This window comes from Glossina fuscipes, unplaced genomic scaffold (assembly GCF_014805625.2).
Source record: "Glossina fuscipes isolate IAEA_lab_2018 unplaced genomic scaffold, Yale_Gfus_2 27, whole genome shotgun sequence".
Taxonomy (NCBI): Eukaryota; Metazoa; Arthropoda; class Insecta; order Diptera; family Glossinidae; genus Glossina; species Glossina fuscipes.
In genome coordinates, this window is record NW_023998422.1 from 3,442,163 (window position 1) to 3,462,673 (window position 20,511).

The window sequence follows — 20,511 nt, forward strand, 5'->3', positions numbered from 1 at the left end:
TCTCCTCGAACAACACTTGACCAAAACCATTAAAATTGTTTTTTTTTTTTTTTTGTTTCCTTTCGCTTTGTTTTGTGTTGATAATCTTAGAGAGTTTGATTCGATTTGATCTGCAGTCAAGTGTAATTTTGTGGTGGAATTGCTTTTTTCTCTGTTTTTTTTTTTTTTAATTTTTTGAAAATTCGACTTTACTTTTACAGAGGGGCTATAATGTATTCATTTAAGGCTTTTTAAAGGCTTTCAAAAGCAGCAAATGTGATTTGTCACATTACACACAACGACTCTTATATACAAGACAGTGTTATGAATCGGATTAGTATGTGTAGATAATGCGAACTTTTGGTATTATTTCGCACCTTTTGGTATATTTCCGCCCGTTGCGCCATTAAAGATAAATTATATTGAGAATTCATACACATACGTAGTAAATGAAAAATTAAAGTTGTCCCAAACAAAAAACAACAAAGCGCTATGTTCGTCTTAACACTATTACAAGCCTATATATACATATATAAAGATCAAAAAAAAAAAAAAAAAAAAAACCATACGCCTTTGCAGCCGTTTCAGAGGGTGAATAAATGATTTTATTACAACTCGCTAAATGTTTGTAACAAATCGCCACTCGATAATATATTGATTTGATCAAAAAACGATCTCTTCTTGTTCTTCCAAGCCGCTCATATTTATCGTCTTCTAATATCTCTAGCTAGGAGCACAAATTCAAATTCGGTCCGGTTCGGTAAGAGAGATTGTAATTAGTACTGCAGGATATACATTAAGAAAAAAATTAAAAACATATAAAAATACGGTCCTTAAGCTAACTGCAACTGTATATATAAATCATCTTATTAAAGCGTACACAACACAGCTTCGTAGAGTTTTGAATAGATATGGGTTTGTGGCAAAGAAAAGAAATTTGCGGGAAACTTTACTTTTCCTGGCTAATTCAAAGGACAACGCAGCTAAATCCTTACGAGTGATCAACAATGAATGCGCTACAGTGTCCAATGAGTAAATAATCACGCTATACAGTACGCAAATCAATAACATCGACGATATGGCTGGATATACTTGACCAAACCCTCAAATGAGTGTCAGCTGGGCGTAGGGTATCAAAAAAAAAGACTCTTCCAATCAAATGAAACCGATATAATTGCGCCAAAAAATGGGCGTAGTATGCCAGAAGTCATGATATTGTGAGTGAAGGAATTCGCCTCAATGTAGCAAAACTCGCTCATTAAATGTTTGCAGTTCCAACCTGGGATATCTTGCTCCCCGGTATTATCAGCAGACTTCGCTCCCTCTGACTAACACAGGTTTCAATAGATTACTTATCGCTTGCTCGAATGATGCTCCAATTCTTCTGACGATGCCCGAATATGGCTTCTTTTAGGCGTGAAGTCGTAACTAATCATGGGCCATGCTTTGAATAAAAGTTACACAACATCCCGCGTATATCATCCAAAGCCAAAGTAGTCTAGCGAAAAAAGTTCATAACGCATTACATTGCGGTCCTTGATTTTTCAACGATTATGAGGCGAGAGTTTCGGTGCTCGCTCGATTGGTCGGGTGTTTCGGAATCGTATGCATAGAGTCAAGTCCCCTTCATAATAAATTATCGTTGCACAATGCGCTCTACCTATTTTTCTAAGAGAAACGCAAAAAAAAAAAAAAAAACAAGTAAAAACACTATAGTGGGCCACGGCCTACCACTAAAACATCCACCATTCCTGCAGCTATTCATATCATGATTTTTTAAAATAACTTTGCACTCCGGGAAAAGTAGTCGAAAAATGTATTTCGATCTGAACTGTTTTCACGTTCGGCGACATTACATTTTACATTTTGTTAAAAGTTTCGCTTTCTTTTTACACGTACTTGGACACCACACAAATGCAAATATCAACTTAATGTCTTCTCTTTTTGTTTCTTTACAGACAGCGCTACTTTTGTTGGTAATATATTGAGAATCAAGTCAGTGAAGAAGGAAGATCGCGGTACTTATTATTGTGTGGCTGATAATGGCGTTAGTAAAGGCGATCGTCGTAACGTCAACTTGGAAGTGGAATTTGCTCCCGTCATAACTGTACCACGTCCGCGCTTGGGACAAGCATTGCAATATGATATGGATCTGGAATGTCATATAGAAGCATATCCACCGCCAGCTATTGTTTGGCTAAAGGATGACATACAATTGTCCAACAATCAACATTACAGTATTTCTCATTTCGCTACAGCTGACGAATATAGCGACTCGACATTACGCGTCATAACCATTGAGAAGCGTCAGTACGGCGATTATGTTTGCAAAGCTGTTAATAAACTAGGCGAGGCTGACGCTAGGGTGAATCTATTCGAAACTCCTATACCCGTTTGTCCACCGGCTTGCGGTCAAGCATATTTCGATGGTGCCGAACATTTGGCTGGCACTCTATTTGCCACAATAGGTTTTTTAGCGGCGTTATTATATATCAGATAAATTCGATCAGAGAGATGGCCAGTGATAGCGAAACAAAACAAAAAATAAAAACATTATAAGAGAAAAAGAGCAATTCAGGCTATTTGTGGTTAGAAAAAAGTGATTAAAGCAAAAACAATCAGCATTAATTATAAATATTATATTAAAAAAAAAAAAAAAAATTCTTTAAACATAAAATCCCAAGACAAGCTTTGAATTTTGTGCTGAGTTTAAATTTTAAGTTTTCATTATATAAACAAAAAAATGAAAAAAATAATTCTATATTTAATTAAAATAAAAAAAATTGAATAATACCTTAAACCTTAACCCGTCCGTGGCAACGTAAAATGACTTCTTTAAGAATTTTTTATTCCATATTTTAATTCCTTATTTTTTACGATAGCGAATTTTTTTCTCTTTTAAATACCCTTTAATAAATTTTATCGTTTTCTTCTACTCTTTTTTAAAGTACAACAACTATTAATATCTCATATATATATATATATACATATATATAAACTTTTTTTTTTTAGTTTTCAGTTAAAACATCACAATAATAAACTACTGTGTAAACCTTAGATTTCGTTTTTTTTTTTATTGAAAAAGAAAAACAAAAAAAAAAAACGGAAAATATTTGATATTTATTTTAAATAATTTATGAAATATTTCCATTAAGTAAATTTATCTAATTAAGCGAAATACTTATGGATATTTGTAAATTAAACGTAGACCTCTTTTTTTACGTAAATCCATCGCGTCAATTTTTATGGTTAAGAGATTTTATATATGTGTATATGTATGTATAAATATATATATATATATATATATATATATACATTCATATATAATTTTTCTTTTTTTTTTAGAAATAGTTTTTAAGTCCAAGAAAAATGTTTTTCTTATACGTAGCATAATACGATTCTGAAATGTATATGTGTAGCTCTGTTTAAAATTTAAGTTTAATTTTATTATAACAATTTTTTCACAATGGACCCAAAAGAAAAAAAAAAAGCAGACAAAATTCTTTTACATTTTAATTGGGTGTAAATACTAACTAAATAAATAGCAACAAATAAAATTTAAAATGAAATGCCAATGTATTAAGTCTTATCATACATCTCATCATACATCTACAATATGCAAAAATAAATTTTAAATAAAATATTAACAAAAGATAATGAAAATAAAAAAAATAAAAAAAAATCCTATCAGCATTACTTATTGCATCTACTTTTCAGAGAAGAACGTACTTCTGAAGCCAGTGTTACTAATTCACTTTCCCCCCTTGCTTCACTTGCAGACGTTTATCAATCAATATTATATCAGTTGAACAGGCGTTATTATACCGTTTATGTTAGACACATCAATTGGGGCTTCATCACGACAAATTCCTTTACGACCGCATTTCGTATTTTCCTAAATGACGCTTCGTACCGACTTCCGTTCTAATTCTTCCAATCGATTCATTTGTTTTGCTCGGTTCCTGAGAAGGTCACGTAAGTGGCCAAACGAGGCCATTACTAATAATTTGAAATTTTCAGAAAGATATTCTCAGCATATTGATGTCTGAAATGATACCTCGCAATGCTTTAAGCCAAAATTCCAAGCAATCCATAAATTTTTCCAAAGGAATCTACTCTCTACAGCTAATACCTAAGGAATATTTAAATTGTAGATATTTGTACCAAGTTGCGGTTCAAAATTTATTGTGTGAGAGTACTTATCGGCGTCAATTCCAAATTTTATATCCACCATACTTCCATCCAAAAATGTATTTGTATGTGTCCAAACATGTCTAAACTAATTCCGAATATTACGTTCATCATAAATACATTCTTCAAAAAATCCCTAACTAGTATGTAGTATAACCGAATACTTCGATGACCAAACTAAGAAGAGCATAGTTAACATTTACATCTGTAAATAACGACCTGATTGCATCGCACAATTACCAAAGTCCTAAAAAGTATTAACTTTCACTTAAATACAATTGCGGCAGTCTCCAAGCTAAACCAATTATATAAACAAAATGCAAGAGTAGCCCTATTTTGATCACTATATCCGACGCCAGCAAAGCATTCAACGAAATATTTTTAGATGATTTTTTTATTTAATTTCAGTCAACCGAAACTCTTTTTAATTATCATTCAAATTGATTTACAGAGGTTGTGTTTTACTTCGTAGTATACTCAAAAATGATAACATTATATGTTATGCATAAAACGGCATTAAAAAGAAATATATATATATATAAGTGTAACATTATTAATAAGCAGAGTTTATGTATAACGGTTGTCTTGTTTTCTCTCCTTGAAAGAACTATATAACACAATTTGCATTTCAATCACAATTTTTGTGTTCTACTACTATGTACATGCGACGGGAAAATCATCATCCCCCTTTAAAACACAATATACTCGATATATGAAATAATGACGTTGATTAGCCTTAGCTATAATAATAATATTATTCTTTGATGGAATTGCCTGCAGTGGCCATACGATAATACAATTCGAATTCCGCTTCATATTCGCAGTATGATTGATTATTGAATTTCTTAGTTATGGGTATAAAGTGGCGGAGAGGATTCGCAATTATGAAATCGTATAATTTATTCAACCTCTCTAGTTGATGCATAGTATTGTTAGTTGTATCATGAATTTTATCCAATAATTCTGCAATTCTATCATGCTCTTGTTTAGCTTTTAGTTTTAAGGCGGAGATGTCAACTGAAATGAAAAGATTTATGGAAGTTTGCATATATCATACATAGCATATGTATATGTGTGCATTTAAATAAATACCTATACATATGTCTGAATTCAATTTTATGCTATTTGAATGGGCCGCAATCAATTCCGCCCACATAATGTGTTTTCGGACTTCCTGTAAAGCGCCGAAGGGTGTTAATAAAATGCCGGGAGCCAATTGAATAGTAGATGTAAGTTCACGTGTTTCAATAATCAGGGGATTGGGTGATAAAAGGAACAAACTGAGTAAAAATGAATCGGAGTAAAAGAGACAAAAACGAACAAGCGATGATGATTTTGTTTTTAAATATTTGGACAAACTCCACTTCACTTACCATTCTTTTGGTACGCAATTTAAACGTTCTAATGGCAACTCGGCAAATGTGCTTAATTCCATAGTGTGAGGTGGCAAAGTAATCGGCTGAGCCTGCGGCATTAGTGTTACATCGCTATTGTAAAAGCTACGCTGCGAAAAGGTGGTGTTATTCAATGCGGAAGCGTTGTCGTCAAAATCTAATTTTGTGCTACAAAAAACTTCATCAGGGCTTGTCTCAAAAATATCACTTAATTGTAGAAAATTTTGATTATCGTTGATGTTGTTCACTTTTATTCTTGACTTGGCTCTCATTGCTGGTTGCAAACTGTGCAATTGATGTTCCATTAAGCCTTTTGAATAAATAATTCTGTCCTTGATTTGAGATAATTGCGACATTTCGTATCGTATACGATTCACAGAAATTGAGATGCGATTATATATGTCTTTAACAGATCCTAAAAGTATCTAAAATGTTATATACCAAATATCTTATCAAATCGTGTCTCCTTTACAAGTTGATTGTGCAAAAAAATTCGTACCTCGTGATGTTCTACGTCTCTAGTAGTAGAATCAATTTCCGCTTTAAGACTATCGATATGCTGCAGCAGGGACTCATTCTGGCCTTTAATAAAAATTCGCGCATTATATTGCACAATATATTCACGTAATGTTTCCTCGGTTTTCTCATCTTCAACGTGAGTATTAAACATTTTCACTTTTTCCAATAGCTTTGGTTCAAACTCGCAGTATAAGCGGAGGAACTGAGAATCAAGTTGTTGCCGTTCTTGCCGAGCTACCAAATATTTAACCGATAAGCCCAAGAGATTCACTTTAGTCCTTAATAAATTAAATTCAAATTCCGAACAATCCTCCTTGGAAAGTAACATCAAATGACTGTCATTATTAACCGTTTTACTTAAGTTTGTAATATCTTGCAATTGCTCCTCTTTTAAGCGCATTATTGCATTAAATAGCATAAAATTCGGTACTCTCGAATATATTTGCCGCATATCAGACCATAATTTACTTTTAGCTTCCGAAAGCTGTTGGGCTAAGTAAAAAAAAAAAAAACAAAACTAAGCCTTTATTTTAAACGGAATAAAAAATAAAAAATCATTACTTACAACTTTTATTTTCCACACAAAATTCATAAAATTGTTTCAATTTTCGTATGGCTTCGTTAACAGCTTCGGCTGCTTTTGCTTCGCTTTTATTCTCGGATGTTAGTACAACGGGTATCGTTGACAAAATTTTCTTTCGATTTTCTTCTTCAGTTTTCAATTTCACATCCAAATCTTGCGATTTGAATTCGAGTATAAGGATTTTAGCTTCTAATATCTCGCATCTACTTTCGAATTTAATTATTTGTATATCTAGATATAAGTAAATATGTAAAGATTATCTTTCAGGCTTATTAGTTACATAATCTAACTAAGATAGACTAACTTTTTGCTTTAATATTCGATGATAAGCCTTCATATTCTTTCTTTCGATCTTCCACAAATTTCTGAAGATCTTTTTGTTGTTTTTTTAAATCTTGGACTTTGAGATGTATTTGCATTGCTTTAGGTAAAAAGGCCCCCTTGGAAACCTAAAAGTATACAAAATTTTCAATAAGTTTTTTAGAGTCAAAATATAAATTTGAAATGCGAATTTCGCCAAGTCACAAGCGTATTTCAAGAACCAAAATAACTTCAAATGTTATAGCCTTTATGTCAAAAGGAAATCCATTAGCTCACAAATTCATATACATGGGCAGGACGATCATGATGTGAAGAATCATATCAGTAATCTGTGAATTTTCTACAAAATTTTCACGACAGTGTTCCCGGGTTCGCAACACAAGTGTGGTAGAGTTTACTTTGACGGAAGTAAGCGCTTAACCGGTAAATCAATAACACTTACTTACCGATTGGGAGCACACACACTAGGCTGCCCCCGGCACGACAGTGTTCCCGGGTTCGAAACACAAGTGTGGTAGAGTTTACTTTGACGGAAGTAAGCGCTTAACCGGTAAATCAATAACACTTACTTACCGATTGGGAGCACACACTAGGCTGCCCCCGGCACCAACCTTAGCACTTTTAATTTTTTTCCAACTGTCACCGTGTTACACATGGATAGCGGCACATCCCCGTGAATGGTTGGTCTTATTAAAAAGAAAGATTTATAATTTCATAGGAGTATTCCTGACTTGGACATGGAGATACAAACATGCTATAGTTTTGACAAGTTGTATGAAATTATTTCGGTAGAGTTGGAAAAAAAAGCCAGATAAAATTTTCTCTGAGAAAGAATTTTATTGCACTCTCCTAGGCGAGTTTAGCGGAAGATATTGAATGGCATCAAAGCTAAAATTATTTGGTCGCATTGAGAACAACAATCCCATGAATTTCATTTGTTGGTTTTGCTTTCATTCATGAGTTTATTCAATGACTCAAAGCATCGTTAGAACCAAAATTTCTGCGTCATTGAAACACCTTATCTCACATCAAAGGGTTTTTTCTTTGAAGTAACCCTTGAAAAATTCAATTCTTTTTCTTTGCGTACAATAAGATAAACTGGGCAGCGCCCAACTGAAAGACTAGATTATTTTAACGCGAGTTAAAATATGTATTTAGAAAGATTTTCTACTTACTGGTATTACGAGATCGTTTAACTTTTCCAATTCATTTATCAGAATTTTTTCTCTTATACTCTGGCATTCGTTGCGTGGCTTAACACGTCTCATTAAATTGCAAAATAAATCTCGTTGACGCGATTTGAAGACACTGAAAAATGTTTTCTAAAGTATTATTCATATTATTTTACGCATTGGGCATGAGGAAAAAAAATTCTTTTTTCAACTTCATTAGTTATGAAGACGTTGCTTGGTGGTTTTCTATACTTTACTTGTTCTTAAAGTGGCGAAACTTTAATTAAGATGAATAAACAAATATCAAGTCAAACAAATATTGAAGTCCCGTGATCAATGATTGGTTTAGACCGATCTCCTTAAAAAACTTTATGATAATAAATATTCGCGACAAAATTTCATATGAAGGTTTACAACAAGATTTAAAAGAATTCATAGAAACCAAAATTTGTACTCTGCCTTAAGTTTTCATCTTCCTTGCAGATAATAAGCTATTGATAGCTTAATAATATACGTTTTCAAATCACCTTTGTAGAATTTGGACGAGAAAACCATAAACTGTTTAAAATATTTGAAAACTTTAACGGCGACTTGACGAACTTCAAAACCTAAGTTTTCAGTTCTTTTAATTTTTTTTTTTTTTTACATATGGGGTTTATATGAATCACACTTCAGCAGTTTGACTTCTGCTAGTCTCGATATATTTTTATATGTTTTTCATAGAGGATACAAGAAATGCCGGAAAGGTCTTCTATAATGTCTTCTGTAACGCAAACTTTCTTTTCCGTAAGCGTTTGCGCATGTTTGCACATCAGTATCAATAAGAATTAAATTGAAGATCAACTTTGTACAATGACCAAGAATTAAGCTTTTCTCGCCTCTTCGCCCACATTTACGACAATTATTCCTACGACTTACGACTTTAGAGCGTCTTTGCTGGGCAAAGCAGTTTGAGCGCAGCCTAGTTGAGTAGCCCATTCTCGAAAAGCATCAATGTCATCTTCAATAGGCATAATTCAAGTAAAATAAATTAAAAATTCAACAAACTTTAATAAAAACAAGCGAAAACAACAATTTCGAAGATGGCCGCTTTACAAATTCAATGAAGTCAAGTTTTTACCTCTTAAAGTAAAGCCAAGTCTTTTGAATTTTTAAATAAATAAATAAAAGGTAATCCTTGGTATTGAGTACGTATGGCGCTAGCTAAGTTTTATTTTCGAATTTCGTGTTTTTTTTTTGCAATATGTATGCACAAAAAGAGCGAGAAACTTTCCTTTTTATCAAGTCACACGTAAGCAAAACGGCTCTTTCCGTGCATTACCATGTACTCTCGCTTCATTGATAAGGCGCCGGAGATACATAATTCAAAACCAAAGGGCTTTTATGGTCCGGCGTCCATATGACAGCTAGTTAAGTAAAAATTGTATAATCAGTGAGCTTATTTTAGGCACCAATTTGCAAATAAATTCTTGTATATTCCAAGCAGCCGCAAATGTGTTTTAATACTTTATCAAAGTCACAAAAAAATTGTTAGCAGTTTTTGCAATCATAGCTTTGCATGATTATCAAATTGATTTTTGTTCCTTCATTTATATAAAAATGTTCTTTTCTGTTCGTTTGAGACAAGTACTAAATTAAGTTTCACTGCAATTATTGAGAGTTGGCAATATTGTTTACTATTGCTTCAAACCAACAACAATTTCAAGCTGTCAAATGCATTCTACTCTGTATTTCATTCAAAATTTCTTGACATCAGACAAAAATGCATTTACAGACAATTTTAAAAAAGGATAGTTAGTTTCATTAATTTACCAAGAAATACTGATTTGTCTTCGTCAAATAATGGAAAATATTAATCGTATACATCAATATTTTCAACGACAACACGGATTTTGTAAGTAGTATAGCAATGAAAAGAAGAAAAAAATTTTAGAGAAAGGCCTTTATGCAGAAATACCTTATATTTATATATGTATCATATAAGATATAAACAAGGCGGGAAAACTAACTACCGCCAAAAGAAAGACAATTACCGATTATTAAATATACAAAAAAGTTTTTGTAATGTATTTTTACAGCTAAAGTGTTAAGTTACGACTTCGCCCTGGGACGTTTGTGTGTGGCCAAAGAGGATAGTTGGCGTGGTATCTCACCGTCCAATTTAAACTCGGATTTTAATCCTGAGCCGCCAATATTTTCAGCCAAATTTGCAAATTGTGATGGCTACCGCCATATATTGGCCATAGCTAATGAAGATGGAAAAATTGCTTTACAAGATACAACGAAGCGTAATTATGATAGGACAGAAAAATCTCTATCAGCTCCTCAATATCATAATAATGCTGTGTTCGATTTAGAATGGGCGCCAGGTCAGATGCGTTTTGTATCTGCCTCGGGTGATCATTCAGCATGCTTGTGGGATGTGACGGACAGTGATATTCGTAAGATTAATTCGTTTGAGGCACATACGAGATCCGTAAAGACGGCTGCTTTCCGCAAACATGATCCTTCAGTGTTTGCCTCAGGCGGCCGAGACGGTGCTATAATCGTATGGGATAGCAGAGCTAACCTGGCTTCTTTTGACTTGACAAGGATGGCTTCCCGCCCAGAAAATCGCATTTGTAGTGGTCATGTAGGGGGACCAGCTACACCAATTTCTAATCGTCGACGTTTGCACACGAAAGTGCCAACAAATACGCCCTCAAGTAGTAGTGTAACGGGGCTCGTGTTTCAGGTAGTTTTCATTTTCATTTAAAATGTTGTTTACGATAATATCTTTGTAACTCGACCTGTTTTTTAAGGACGCAAATACTTTAATATCCTGTGGTGCCGGCGATGGTATTATAAAAGTTTGGGATTTAAGGCGTAACTATACAACTTTTAAAAAGGAACCTCTTCCAAAATACAGTCTTCCTTACGCTGGAACTTCCACATTTAAAGGGTACACGAACCTTATTGCAAACACGGCGGGTACACATTTGTATGCCAATTGTATGGATAATACCATATATTGTTACAATATTTGCTCTTATTCGCCACAACCTTTAGCCCGCTTTAAAGGCTTGCTAAATGGTACATTTTACATAAAATCATGCCTTAGTCCTGATGGCAAATATTTAGCCAGCGGCAGTTCTGATGAGAAAGCCTACATCTGGAATCTTGATTATCCCACCGAACCTTTAATTAGCCTATCCGGCCATAATGTTGAAGTAACTTGTGTAGCGTGGGGCGCTACACATGACTGCCCATTGGTTACTTGTAGTGATGATGCACGTCATAAAATTTGGCGTATAGGACCTTCGAAGCTGACCGCGCAAGAGTTATTTGATAATTATTGTGGATATGCCGAATATATAATGAAATTGCCAACCCATTTACAGAAACAAGAACCAAAGACTTCTGAGAATACTCCAAAATCGACAAAGCAACATATTCATGAATCTATGAATCAAAAACCAGTATCCACAGCTAAACGTAGTTTAAATGCTCTCTTGAATGACGTCAGCCAAGGGATGGAGTATATACAGCTAGTCAAAAGACCAAAATTATTAGAAGGTTGCGGACGGCGCCTATTCGGTTATAACGTTTCGAACGAGGCGGATATTGCGAGCACCAGTAAGGCAGCTGTTCATTTAAATGAAAATGTCTTAAATAAAGAGGAGAGACAACAAGCTACTATACTGGAAAAGGAGGAAGCACTTGATTGCGTTACACTTTCTCCATCAACCAGGAAAAATTCTCCCACAATGGCTACAACACCCCCACAGCTGCACAATATACCGTGTAATAATTTAAGTCCAAGTTCCCCGCCCTCATTAACAAATTCGCCCACATCAAATTTACCGAATTATGTTTTAAACGGCGAAGCACCGCATTTGGGTATAATGTCACCAAAACGACCGCTTCAAGTCAAGGTAGATTGGCTGACGAAATTGCGCAAACAAAAACAAATGATGTCCAAACGTAATATAACGCTAACAGAGAGAATACAAAATTGTCAGGATCCTAATGCAAATGCAGGTTTGAATATAATAACACACAGAGACGAAAATACCACAATAACGTCCCCACGTGTGCAGCATTTGAAACATGCTGAGGGCAGTCCACGCAGTGCTATTACACCACGACGCCGCTTGTCTCACTGCAATCATTATTATGCTGTCGGTGGCGGCAATTCACCAAATTCTTCTCCACGCACGCTCTCCTCTACTCGTCGCAATAGTGAGACAACGCTTTTACGCTTTTTCAGTGTACAAAGAAATAACTCGTTAACGGCTGCAGCAACAAACGCAGACGAACTTAGGACTTCTAAAAGCACATTGACGGCAGCCGCTAAATAAAAATCATATCTCTTCCATCATGTTACCTGCACTGAAATTTTAAGGTTGTTTATTGTAGTCATGTAAAATTTATTTATTTGGAAGTCCTTCATAAGCGGCCTTTTTTTAATTACGCACATTCACACTAGCAGAGTTTTACTTCAATCTCTTGCCCCTTAAAGTGTAGCGCAGTAAAGTATCTTGTTTTCCTCACGTGGAAATTTTTCAAAAAGGAGCCACTTTTTAAAATCGTAGTGTAGTTAAGAACAAATTCGAGTTAAATTTAAAATATTTTGTTTTTATTACTTTCACATTGAATATGACACTTAAGTTTTCTTTTTTTTTTTTTTTAAAGTATCCACTACTTTTTATTCGTTTCAATAAATGTATAAAAACGTCTTCATTGGAAAATCCTCTGATATGCTTTATTTAATAAACTCGTTATCAGTTAATCAAAATGTGACAATTTAGTTATTTTTCTTCTTAGTTTTTTCTAAAGAAATTGAACTATTTAACTGATTTAACTGATTATCATCAAAGCTTTCATTGGTTTTCTCGTCTTGTTGTCGTTGTGATGTGTTACTTTGGTAAAGGGTTTTATATACATTGTAACCTAACCCGGCCAAAAGTACAAAGTGGCATAGATGAAGTATGACACTTGAAAAGTAAGTGCTTGGATAGGTGTTCCAGCAAAATTCAATTAAACCCAAAAGTAAATAACGTGTACCCAAGCTGTAGGGCGTAGACCAAGCCAAGTATGGCAGGGAATGAAAATACCAGACATAGAATTGATAATGTAGCGAGCGTGCAAACACGACGCCTATGAAATTAGTTATGAAGAAAGGCGTTAAAGCCAATTGCGTACACTGATCGAAGTGTATAGCCAAATTCTGCTGGCCTAGCCTTTCTTCAGAGTCAATTTTCTTATGTTCTTTTAAACCCGATGTTCGTTGCAAACTTTTTTCAAAGCTTTTAATAAATGCCTGTTGATCGCGTGTCAGCTCGTCCTTCGATTCCAGCTGTTGTTTACTTGAACGCGATTTTTTGCTTTTTTTCGGTTTAGTTTGCCTAATTTTTGTATTTTGTTTATCCAGTTGAGGTTGGAATTGCTTTTCTAATTCTCTTAAGCGTGCGTAATTTTGAAAGTAAGTCATTGTTGGTTTAACAAACATAAAGAGCATTAGTAAATGCATGACCAATAGAGTTAGATGGAAATATTTGTTTTCAAATATCGGTTTAGGTAAAAATCTATAATTTACAGTCCATTTATGATCAAAAACACGACCCATATCGAAACTACTTTTCAGATATTCTATCGGGTAAGTGAAAAGGAACGGTGCCCCCAATATTAGTTGGACAACGGCACACACAAATAATTGCTGTATAGTCTTTAACCAACCTACATTTGTTAAATAGAAAAAAAATAAAGCCGGAGAGAAAAGTAGTATATTCATTTTGGTACTCACACCCAAACTATAAAAGATACTACCCCAAAACCAATAACGATCTACAAAAAGATTGAGAGAAGCATATAAAAATAGTATGGCTATGGGATCATTAAAAAGACGTAAAACATAAATGGAGTGAATACGATAGGAAGTAAAGGCACTGATTATTAAAACATAAGGCGGTACTTTACGACTTTTACTATATAAACGTAAGACCAACCATAGCTGCAGTAAATAGATTACGCCGAAAATATACTGCGCTAAATGTATATTTTGACCGCGGCTTGTGACGTAATATAAGATGGAGTATATATAAACAAAGCCAGCTGGATAAACCAATGGACCAGTATCACCTATAAATAGATTAACATAAAAATCAAACATTTTAATGATATCGGAAATCGTAGGATCAACATAAGAAATAAATACTACTTAATACATAGGTAGTAGAACATAGTGACAAATAGTAAAGCGTGCGCATACTTTCTGCAATATCTTCTTTAAAATATAAATTCTTTAATATATTAAATTTTTCGAATAAATTTTACTTGTCATTCAAACGAGAAAACTCATAGCAACCTTGCTTCGGACTATCATTTTCTTTTGTAATTGTGAATGAACGAGTTCTTATGAAAAAAAATATATATATAAGAAGCAGCATAAACTTGACATTAGTCGAAAAAAGCATGGAAGTTACGGCATTTCATCAGCTGCGTTTTGTGTAAAAGAATTGTGAAAAAAGAAAAAAGATTTTTTGAAATGATTTCGTGTAATTCATTAAATTTACGTATATTACGTCAAGCATCAATTAAAATTGTTCGCTATCAAATTCTCGAGAGCAATGGAAGCGTCTACAAATTCTTACAAGTACACAGGCCGTTCGCTGCATTCATTTCTTTACGACGCCCGGTTGACGGGATTGCACCTATAACACCTATAACAACGGCGATAGCAGCGAAACGTAACTTTCATACTAGTCATCTTTTAAATGGCAAAGACTACTATCAAATTTTGGGAGTAGCCAAAAATGCTTCATCTAAGGAAATAAAAAAAGCCTACTATCAACTCGCAAAAAAATACCATCCAGATACGAACAAAAATGATCCGGATGCAAGTCGGAAATTCCAAGAGGTATCAGAAGCGTATGAAGTACTGAGTGACGATCAAAAACGTCGCGAATTCGATACATATGGACAAACTGCTGAGGAAATGGGTCGCAATGGCGGTGCAGGATTCGGCGGTCATGGTCCTCAAGGATTTTCCCAAAGTTGGCAATTTAGATCAACCATAGATCCGGAAGAATTGTTTCGTAAAATTTTTGGTGATCATAATTTTTCTCCAAACAACTTTGAGGACTTCGCCGAGTCTCAATTTGGGTTCGGCCGAGCCCAAGAAATCGTAATGGATTTAAGTTTCGCTCAAGCGGCACGTGGTGTTAATAAGGATGTAAATGTTAATATTGTTGACACATGTCCAAAATGCAAAGGCACAAAATGCGAGCCTGGCACAAAACCCGGTCGCTGTCAGTATTGCAATGGCACTGGAATGGAAACCATATCCACTGGACCTTTTGTTATGCGATCTACTTGTCGTTATTGCCAGGGCACACGTCAGTACGTGAAATATCCGTGTGCTGAATGCGAAGGCAAAGGACAGACAGTGCAGCGCAAAAAAGCAACCGTACCTGTGCCGGCTGGCATTGAAGATGGACAAACCGTGCGCATGCAAGTGGGCAAAAAGGAACTCTTCGTTACTTTTCGTGTAGAGCCAAGTCGGCATTTCAAACGGAAGGGAGCAGACGTACACTCAAGTGCTACAATATCGTTAAGTCAGGCTGTTCTAGGCGGCACTGTGCGAATAGAAGGCGTATATGAAGATGAGTGGCTGAATATTGAACCTGGCACTTCTTCGCATCACAAGATATTATTGCGCGGAAAAGGTCTTAAGCGTGTTAATGCCCTTGGACATGGTGATCACTATGTAACAGTTAAAATTGAAATGCCCAAACATCTTAATAAAGAACAAAAAGAATTACTTATTAAATATGCTGAACTAGAAACGAACACGCCCGGCTCAATACATGGCATAACTAAACGGAAAGATGGTAGCAGCAAATCAACGTAAAGTACAATCAAAACAAATTCATTTTTACGATGTAGAAAATCTATTCTAATTTAAATGTGAATTACAGAACATTTGCCAGCACGGGCAATGATAATTCCACTCAGTTTTCATCGGCAGAGGAAGTCTTTAATAAAACCAAAACAAAGCAAGATGATGATGATTCAAAAGATAAAGGATTATTATCGAAATTAAAGTCTATATTTAATTAAATAGACAGCAAATCAGCCCAAGAAAACTTAACTTTAAAAATACCATGTTATGTAAATATGTTATAGTTATTAGAAATTTTAGTTTTTTTAAAAAAGCTTGTGAAACGAAACTATACAAACGATAGTTAATAAAATTATGCGGTAATGTCTTGCAGAAGCATTACCACGTTATTAGTACTGAATACTATGTCTTGATTATTTATGTTACTCTGCCTTATGATGAGAGATGAAAACAAACTTCTAGACGCTCTTAGGATTTTTATTATTAGAGTATTAATATCTTTTTGCCAGATGGGAAAAAACTACATATATATACTTACCCTTTAGCAAGGCATAGTTGGTGGTACCATTCAGAAAACCTTCACATTCTTGCATGTATGCCTTCCAATCAATTTCAGTATATGGCACTTTTTCTATGACAAACACATTTAGCATAAGTTCGAACAACAATATAAATATCGTAATTATGGGCAAAGCGGCCGGGTCGAATATCAGATATTTAACGTATTCAAAATTTAGGAATTTTCTATAAAATCGTAAGATAGCATATTCACGGTTGACAGCGCGAACTAATGCCATAACCTATTTTGGTTTTAAAAATATCCAAATATAATTATTAATGCGTTAGCCGGGTTAATGTTGATAAAATAAATGCCACCAGCTGTTTTAGATATGTTAAAAAGCGCGTTCAGTGCCTTATAAAAGATTGTTTTCATCTGTGCTGTCAAATCTCTTATTTAACGCGCAAAAATATATTTTTATACACGTGGTGAATGAAACGCTTTTTGCTGTTCACCCGTTTCTAGCAGCCGGCAGGAGAAGGTATTCTTCATATTTTATAGAAGACTCGCGATTAATAACTCGCACAAGATCCAAAGAGTTTTTATCATTGCTTGTTAATGTTGCAGAAGCAAGCGTTTTCTGGTTAGTTTTACTGAATATTAGAGAAGCAGAAGTTTCTGCTAGTTTCCGCAGAAGTTTGTTAGATTGGTAATGCAAGGCAATTTTTTTGCATGTTGTGTATGAATTTTTCAAAGACTTAGTACCATATGTTTCTTGAACAATGATTAATTTATTCAACTTGTTCGAAATGTCGGTTGAGTTTGTGGAAGTGGTTAGTGATCTACTAGATGCTTCTGTGTTGTTTTACTAGAGGACGTGTCTCCGGCTCTTTTTGAATTGTTGGGAATATTACAGTATGATGGTGCAGATTTTGAAGTAATGGTCGTACCTGAATTGCAGATGTGAGGAGATTTTGGAAAAACGGCCTCGTTATTGCCATTATTTCATGGCTTTTTTGCAACATTCGATTCAGATGATAATTTCATAACATAAACTACTTCATTTACGTTGTTCTCGTCAATTTCATTTGCAGTTAATGTTATCTTTCTTTTCCTTATCCTTTTCATCATCAGAATTAATAAAGTCGTTCACTTCTTTTCGAGTTTGCATGGCATTAAAATTCATTTGCATTTTATTTATATTTCCTGATTGACTTTTGAAATCATTAGTACTGCTCCAATTTTTTTGCGAGTATCTCCAACTTGTTTGGTTCCTTTCTTAAAACACTTCTCTTTTTTACAGTGTAATACCTTATCGCGTTTGTTGGTTCTTGAGAATTTATCCGACGAGAAAATATGGGCTGGAAAATTACTCCGAAAACCTTTTCAAATTTTACCCAAGGAAACTTCATAACTATAATACACAGTTGGAATGGCCATTGATCAGGGATTCGCGTAATATTAGTTTCCTTTAACCACATGACTTGGTTTGGTCACAGTGGTTAAGTAAACTTTCAATATTTCAGCCTTGTATTTGACATAGTAAAAAGACCTTTTTATACTAAGTTTTAATTAATTAAGATAAAGTCGCATATTTTTTATAATATCTAAAAAAAAACTTGAAAGTGTTACTCTAATTAAATTTTGCTTTAAATCTCTCCGAGACTCGATTTGATAAAGCTCCGTTAGCGGCTTAACTGAGCTCTGTTAACATTTTCTGGTTTGTGTTTTTTCTAATTAAATTTAAATATGACTTTACAACCTTATTATAAAATTTGAAATTAGGGCCAGTCCGCTTATAAGAAACAAACTCCAAATACATTCAACGGAACTTTGAGATTGAATACAGTTTAATGTTTATTAGTTCACAAGAAGAAAAAAATTACTATGATTGAAGGATAACAAGCAGAGAGTACAGAAAATGTCATTGCATATAATTTATAAACCACAAGATGTATGGTCGTAGGAAATTTGGTCAACAATTCGTTCAAAATAATGGATCTCCATATGATAAAAAGATTTAATATTCAATATTTGATGACGCATAATAACAAATTGACAATAAAATCAACCTAACCGAATTTGCACCACTTTTTATAAGAACAGAAGAAGGCATACAATACAATATAGCTTTAGCTGCAAAGTATCTTCTATACGCATTTAGATATCTTCTTTATTAAAGTAATTTCTGTTGTGTGCAATTCCATATAAAATTTCTTAATGTCACTGCTTCTCTCAACCCGCTCTATAGTCTGTGCCATTTCCAATGGCTCACCGGAGCCTTCCAAATATTTTGGCGCATTTATCAGCCGACGCTAGGCATAGCAGATTTCCATTAGCATTGGTGACCAGAAATAATAATTGCCTTTACAAAATCCCAGCTTAGGCAGCGTAACAGATCTTTGGGTTGTTGTGAATGAATATTGATGTTGTTTTCACAAATGTCTTTACGTATTAGCTCCAACGCGACTTTACTTCTTTCAAATCCCTCACGGAAGGGTAGGGAGATTCGAACTTTTGTTCAAACCCTTTCGGTTTTCCGAGAAACATTGCCCGTTCGATCAGAAACGAAATTGTCTTTCGAATTAAATAATGTTTCACTTTAAAAAATTGAAATTCACTTCTCGAAAATCGGGCTTATTGAAAAACAATAAAAGAAAGAAAAGAAACGTATATTTGAGAATCATGTGTTTCAACTTTATTATTACAGATGTGTTTTGTGTCTTCTTCTTCTCCCGCTATTCAAGAAATCAACAACAGAAAACTTTATTGCCATTCCTGTGTTTTATGAGTTTTTATAATAAATAAAACGAAATAAAGAAAAAAATTATTGTGAACAACAAATGGACTTAAATAAATTAAGACTATTGACCTTTTATAAAAAAGTATAGATAGTCTGTTATAGAGATTAAAATTAGATTTCCACATTTAACTTAGATAGAAATTTAATTTGATGAATTTAACATAGATAGAGACTCGACTTGATACATTTAACAGAGAGTAAAATTAGATTTTTATGTTTTACAGAAGTCTATGAACATGTGATTAATTTCTTCTTCTTGTCGTCTCTTGTTATTGTTACAATTGATGTTTATGTTTAACAGAAACCTATGAACATGTGATTAATTACATCTTCTTGTTATTCATGGCAAAGTGTTGCCATTTATTGAACGCAACTGTGTTCTCTCTCTGTTCTCAACACATGGTACTTTTTTTTAGAAAACTTGTGAAGGAAAAAAACCAGCCGTTAACTTTATTGTATAAGTATGCATTTTCAGTTTGTTTCTTGTTGTTGGCATGTTGTCTTCGGGTTAAAGCGGTTTCGGATTTATTTTCAATTTATATTTCTTTTAGACTATTGGAGGTGTATTTAGGTTCTTGAAGTGAAGCTTGCAAGATCTCAAGGAAATGAAATAAAAGCCGTAACAATTTGTATGTTTTTTTAAAAAATTTTAATGAACAAAAAAGAAATAATCTTATAAACGAGTATTAAGCTCGAACATATAATCTTACTTGTGACAAACTAAAGAGATGTGTAAATTTTTTGTCGCAAAACTTTGTGCGAAAGAATGTGCGTAAATATATATAATATTAAGAAGAAAACTAAAAAATAAACACTTTATATACATATAATTAACTAGTGAATGTTAAAATTAGAAAAAACTTTTGAACTTTTGAACGGTAAAGCCTGGCAAAAGCGAGACCATATGCAAAATAAGTTAAATAATATTCATAAATAAATAGTTTTTATAAATGATTAATGAATAAAACTATTGTTTAATATTAAAGTAAAAATTAAATAAAAAACAAGAAAGATATTTAGTGTGGTAAACTTAGCTAAATTACAAACTCAACAGAAAAGGTAAAGTAAATCTAAGAAAGATGCAACTAAAAAACAATTTCTATTTGAAAAGCAAATAAGAACACTCTATATAATAAACGGAAATGTACAAAATTATAAAGTTTTTTAT

The 20,511-nt window shown here is 33.7% G+C and overlaps 6 protein-coding genes across 9 annotated transcripts in view; 4 read left to right on the forward strand and 2 right to left on the reverse strand.

Annotated features, from left to right (window-relative positions):
- Positions 1–3,069, forward strand: part of LOC119635605 (lachesin) — a 48,086-nt gene extending 45,017 nt beyond the window's left edge. For both annotated transcript variants that reach the window (XM_038030486.1, XM_038030487.1), the window contains exon 3: positions 1,938–3,069. In XM_038030486.1, the coding sequence (XP_037886414.1) occupies positions 1,938–2,479 (542 nt within the window). In that variant the 3' untranslated portion in view covers positions 2,480–3,069. The remainder of the gene's footprint in view (positions 1–1,937) is intronic.
- Positions 3,070–4,248: 1,179 nt separating this feature from the next.
- On the reverse strand, positions 4,249–9,246 carry LOC119635940 (augmin complex subunit dgt5). Its single transcript, XM_038030981.1, has 9 exons — positions 9,078–9,246; positions 8,163–8,295; positions 6,971–7,115; positions 6,649–6,897; positions 6,064–6,575; positions 5,544–5,989; positions 5,263–5,450; positions 4,411–5,187; positions 4,249–4,347 (listed from the first exon to the last, which is right to left on the reverse strand). Exons 1-8 carry the CDS (start codon positions 9,170–9,172, stop codon positions 4,925–4,927), a joined length of 2,031 nt encoding a protein of 676 aa, XP_037886909.1. The 5' UTR covers positions 9,173–9,246; the 3' UTR covers positions 4,249–4,347; positions 4,411–4,924.
- A 653-nt stretch (positions 9,247–9,899) lies between these two features.
- Positions 9,900–12,624, forward strand: LOC119635939 (protein lethal(2)denticleless). Its single transcript, XM_038030980.1, has 3 exons — positions 9,900–10,053; positions 10,238–10,893; positions 10,961–12,624. Exons 1-3 carry the CDS (start codon positions 10,002–10,004, stop codon positions 12,497–12,499), a joined length of 2,247 nt encoding a protein of 748 aa, XP_037886908.1. The 5' UTR covers positions 9,900–10,001; the 3' UTR covers positions 12,500–12,624.
- Positions 12,625–12,945: 321 nt separating this feature from the next.
- On the reverse strand, positions 12,946–16,884 carry LOC119635801 (lethal(2)neighbour of tid protein 2). Its single transcript, XM_038030806.1, has 2 exons — positions 16,580–16,884; positions 12,946–14,279 (listed from the first exon to the last, which is right to left on the reverse strand). Exons 1-2 carry the CDS (start codon positions 16,836–16,838, stop codon positions 12,946–12,948), a joined length of 1,593 nt encoding a protein of 530 aa, XP_037886734.1. The 5' UTR covers positions 16,839–16,884.
- LOC119635979 (protein tumorous imaginal discs, mitochondrial) lies at positions 14,586–16,363 on the forward strand. Of its 2 annotated transcripts, none has more exons than XM_038031044.1 (2): positions 14,586–16,046; positions 16,118–16,363. In XM_038031044.1, the coding sequence occupies exons 1-2, from the start codon at positions 14,686–14,688 to the stop codon at positions 16,257–16,259; spliced, it is 1,503 nt and encodes a 500-aa protein (XP_037886972.1). In that variant the 5' UTR covers positions 14,586–14,685; the 3' UTR covers positions 16,260–16,363. The 2 variants fall into 2 exon arrangements, with proteins under 2 accessions (XP_037886972.1, XP_037886973.1); XM_038031045.1 differs by having other exon boundaries at positions 14,588–16,051; positions 16,118–16,207.
- A 2,934-nt stretch (positions 16,885–19,818) lies between the features above and the next one.
- LOC119635701 (GATA zinc finger domain-containing protein 5) overlaps positions 19,819–20,511 on the forward strand; it is a 46,227-nt gene continuing 45,534 nt past the window's right edge. For both annotated transcript variants that reach the window (XM_038030666.1, XM_038030669.1), the window contains exon 1: positions 19,819–20,402. The gene's annotated coding sequence lies outside the window, so the exon portion shown is untranslated. The remainder of the gene's footprint in view (positions 20,403–20,511) is intronic.

Excerpts from the sequence above, each read along its gene's own strand:
- LOC119635940 (XM_038030981.1), bottom strand. The coding sequence starts at position 9,172 with ATGCCTATTGAAGATGACATTGATGCTTTTCGAGAATGGGCTACTCAA. Across the intron at positions 6,898-6,970 it reads ATCGAATATTAAAGCAAAAA|ATATACAAATAATTAAATTC; the intron begins GTTAGTCTATCT and ends ACTTATATCTAG. Across the intron at positions 5,990-6,063 it reads GAGACGTAGAACATCACGAG|ATACTTTTAGGATCTGTTAA; the intron begins GTACGAATTTTT and ends ATAACATTTTAG.
- LOC119635939 (XM_038030980.1), top strand. The coding sequence starts at position 10,002 with ATGGAAAATATTAATCGTATACATCAATATTTTCAACGACAACACGGA. Across the intron at positions 10,054-10,237 it reads TCAACGACAACACGGATTTT|CTAAAGTGTTAAGTTACGAC; the intron begins GTAAGTAGTATA and ends GTATTTTTACAG. Across the intron at positions 10,894-10,960 it reads TAACGGGGCTCGTGTTTCAG|GACGCAAATACTTTAATATC; the intron begins GTAGTTTTCATT and ends CTGTTTTTTAAG.
- LOC119635979 (XM_038031044.1), top strand. The coding sequence starts at position 14,686 with ATGATTTCGTGTAATTCATTAAATTTACGTATATTACGTCAAGCATCA. Across the intron at positions 16,047-16,117 it reads GATGGTAGCAGCAAATCAAC|AACATTTGCCAGCACGGGCA; the intron begins GTAAAGTACAAT and ends TGTGAATTACAG.
- LOC119635801 (XM_038030806.1), bottom strand. The coding sequence starts at position 16,838 with ATGGCATTAGTTCGCGCTGTCAACCGTGAATATGCTATCTTACGATTT. Across the intron at positions 14,280-16,579 it reads CAACTATGCCTTGCTAAAGG|GTGATACTGGTCCATTGGTT; the intron begins GTAAGTATATAT and ends ATCTATTTATAG.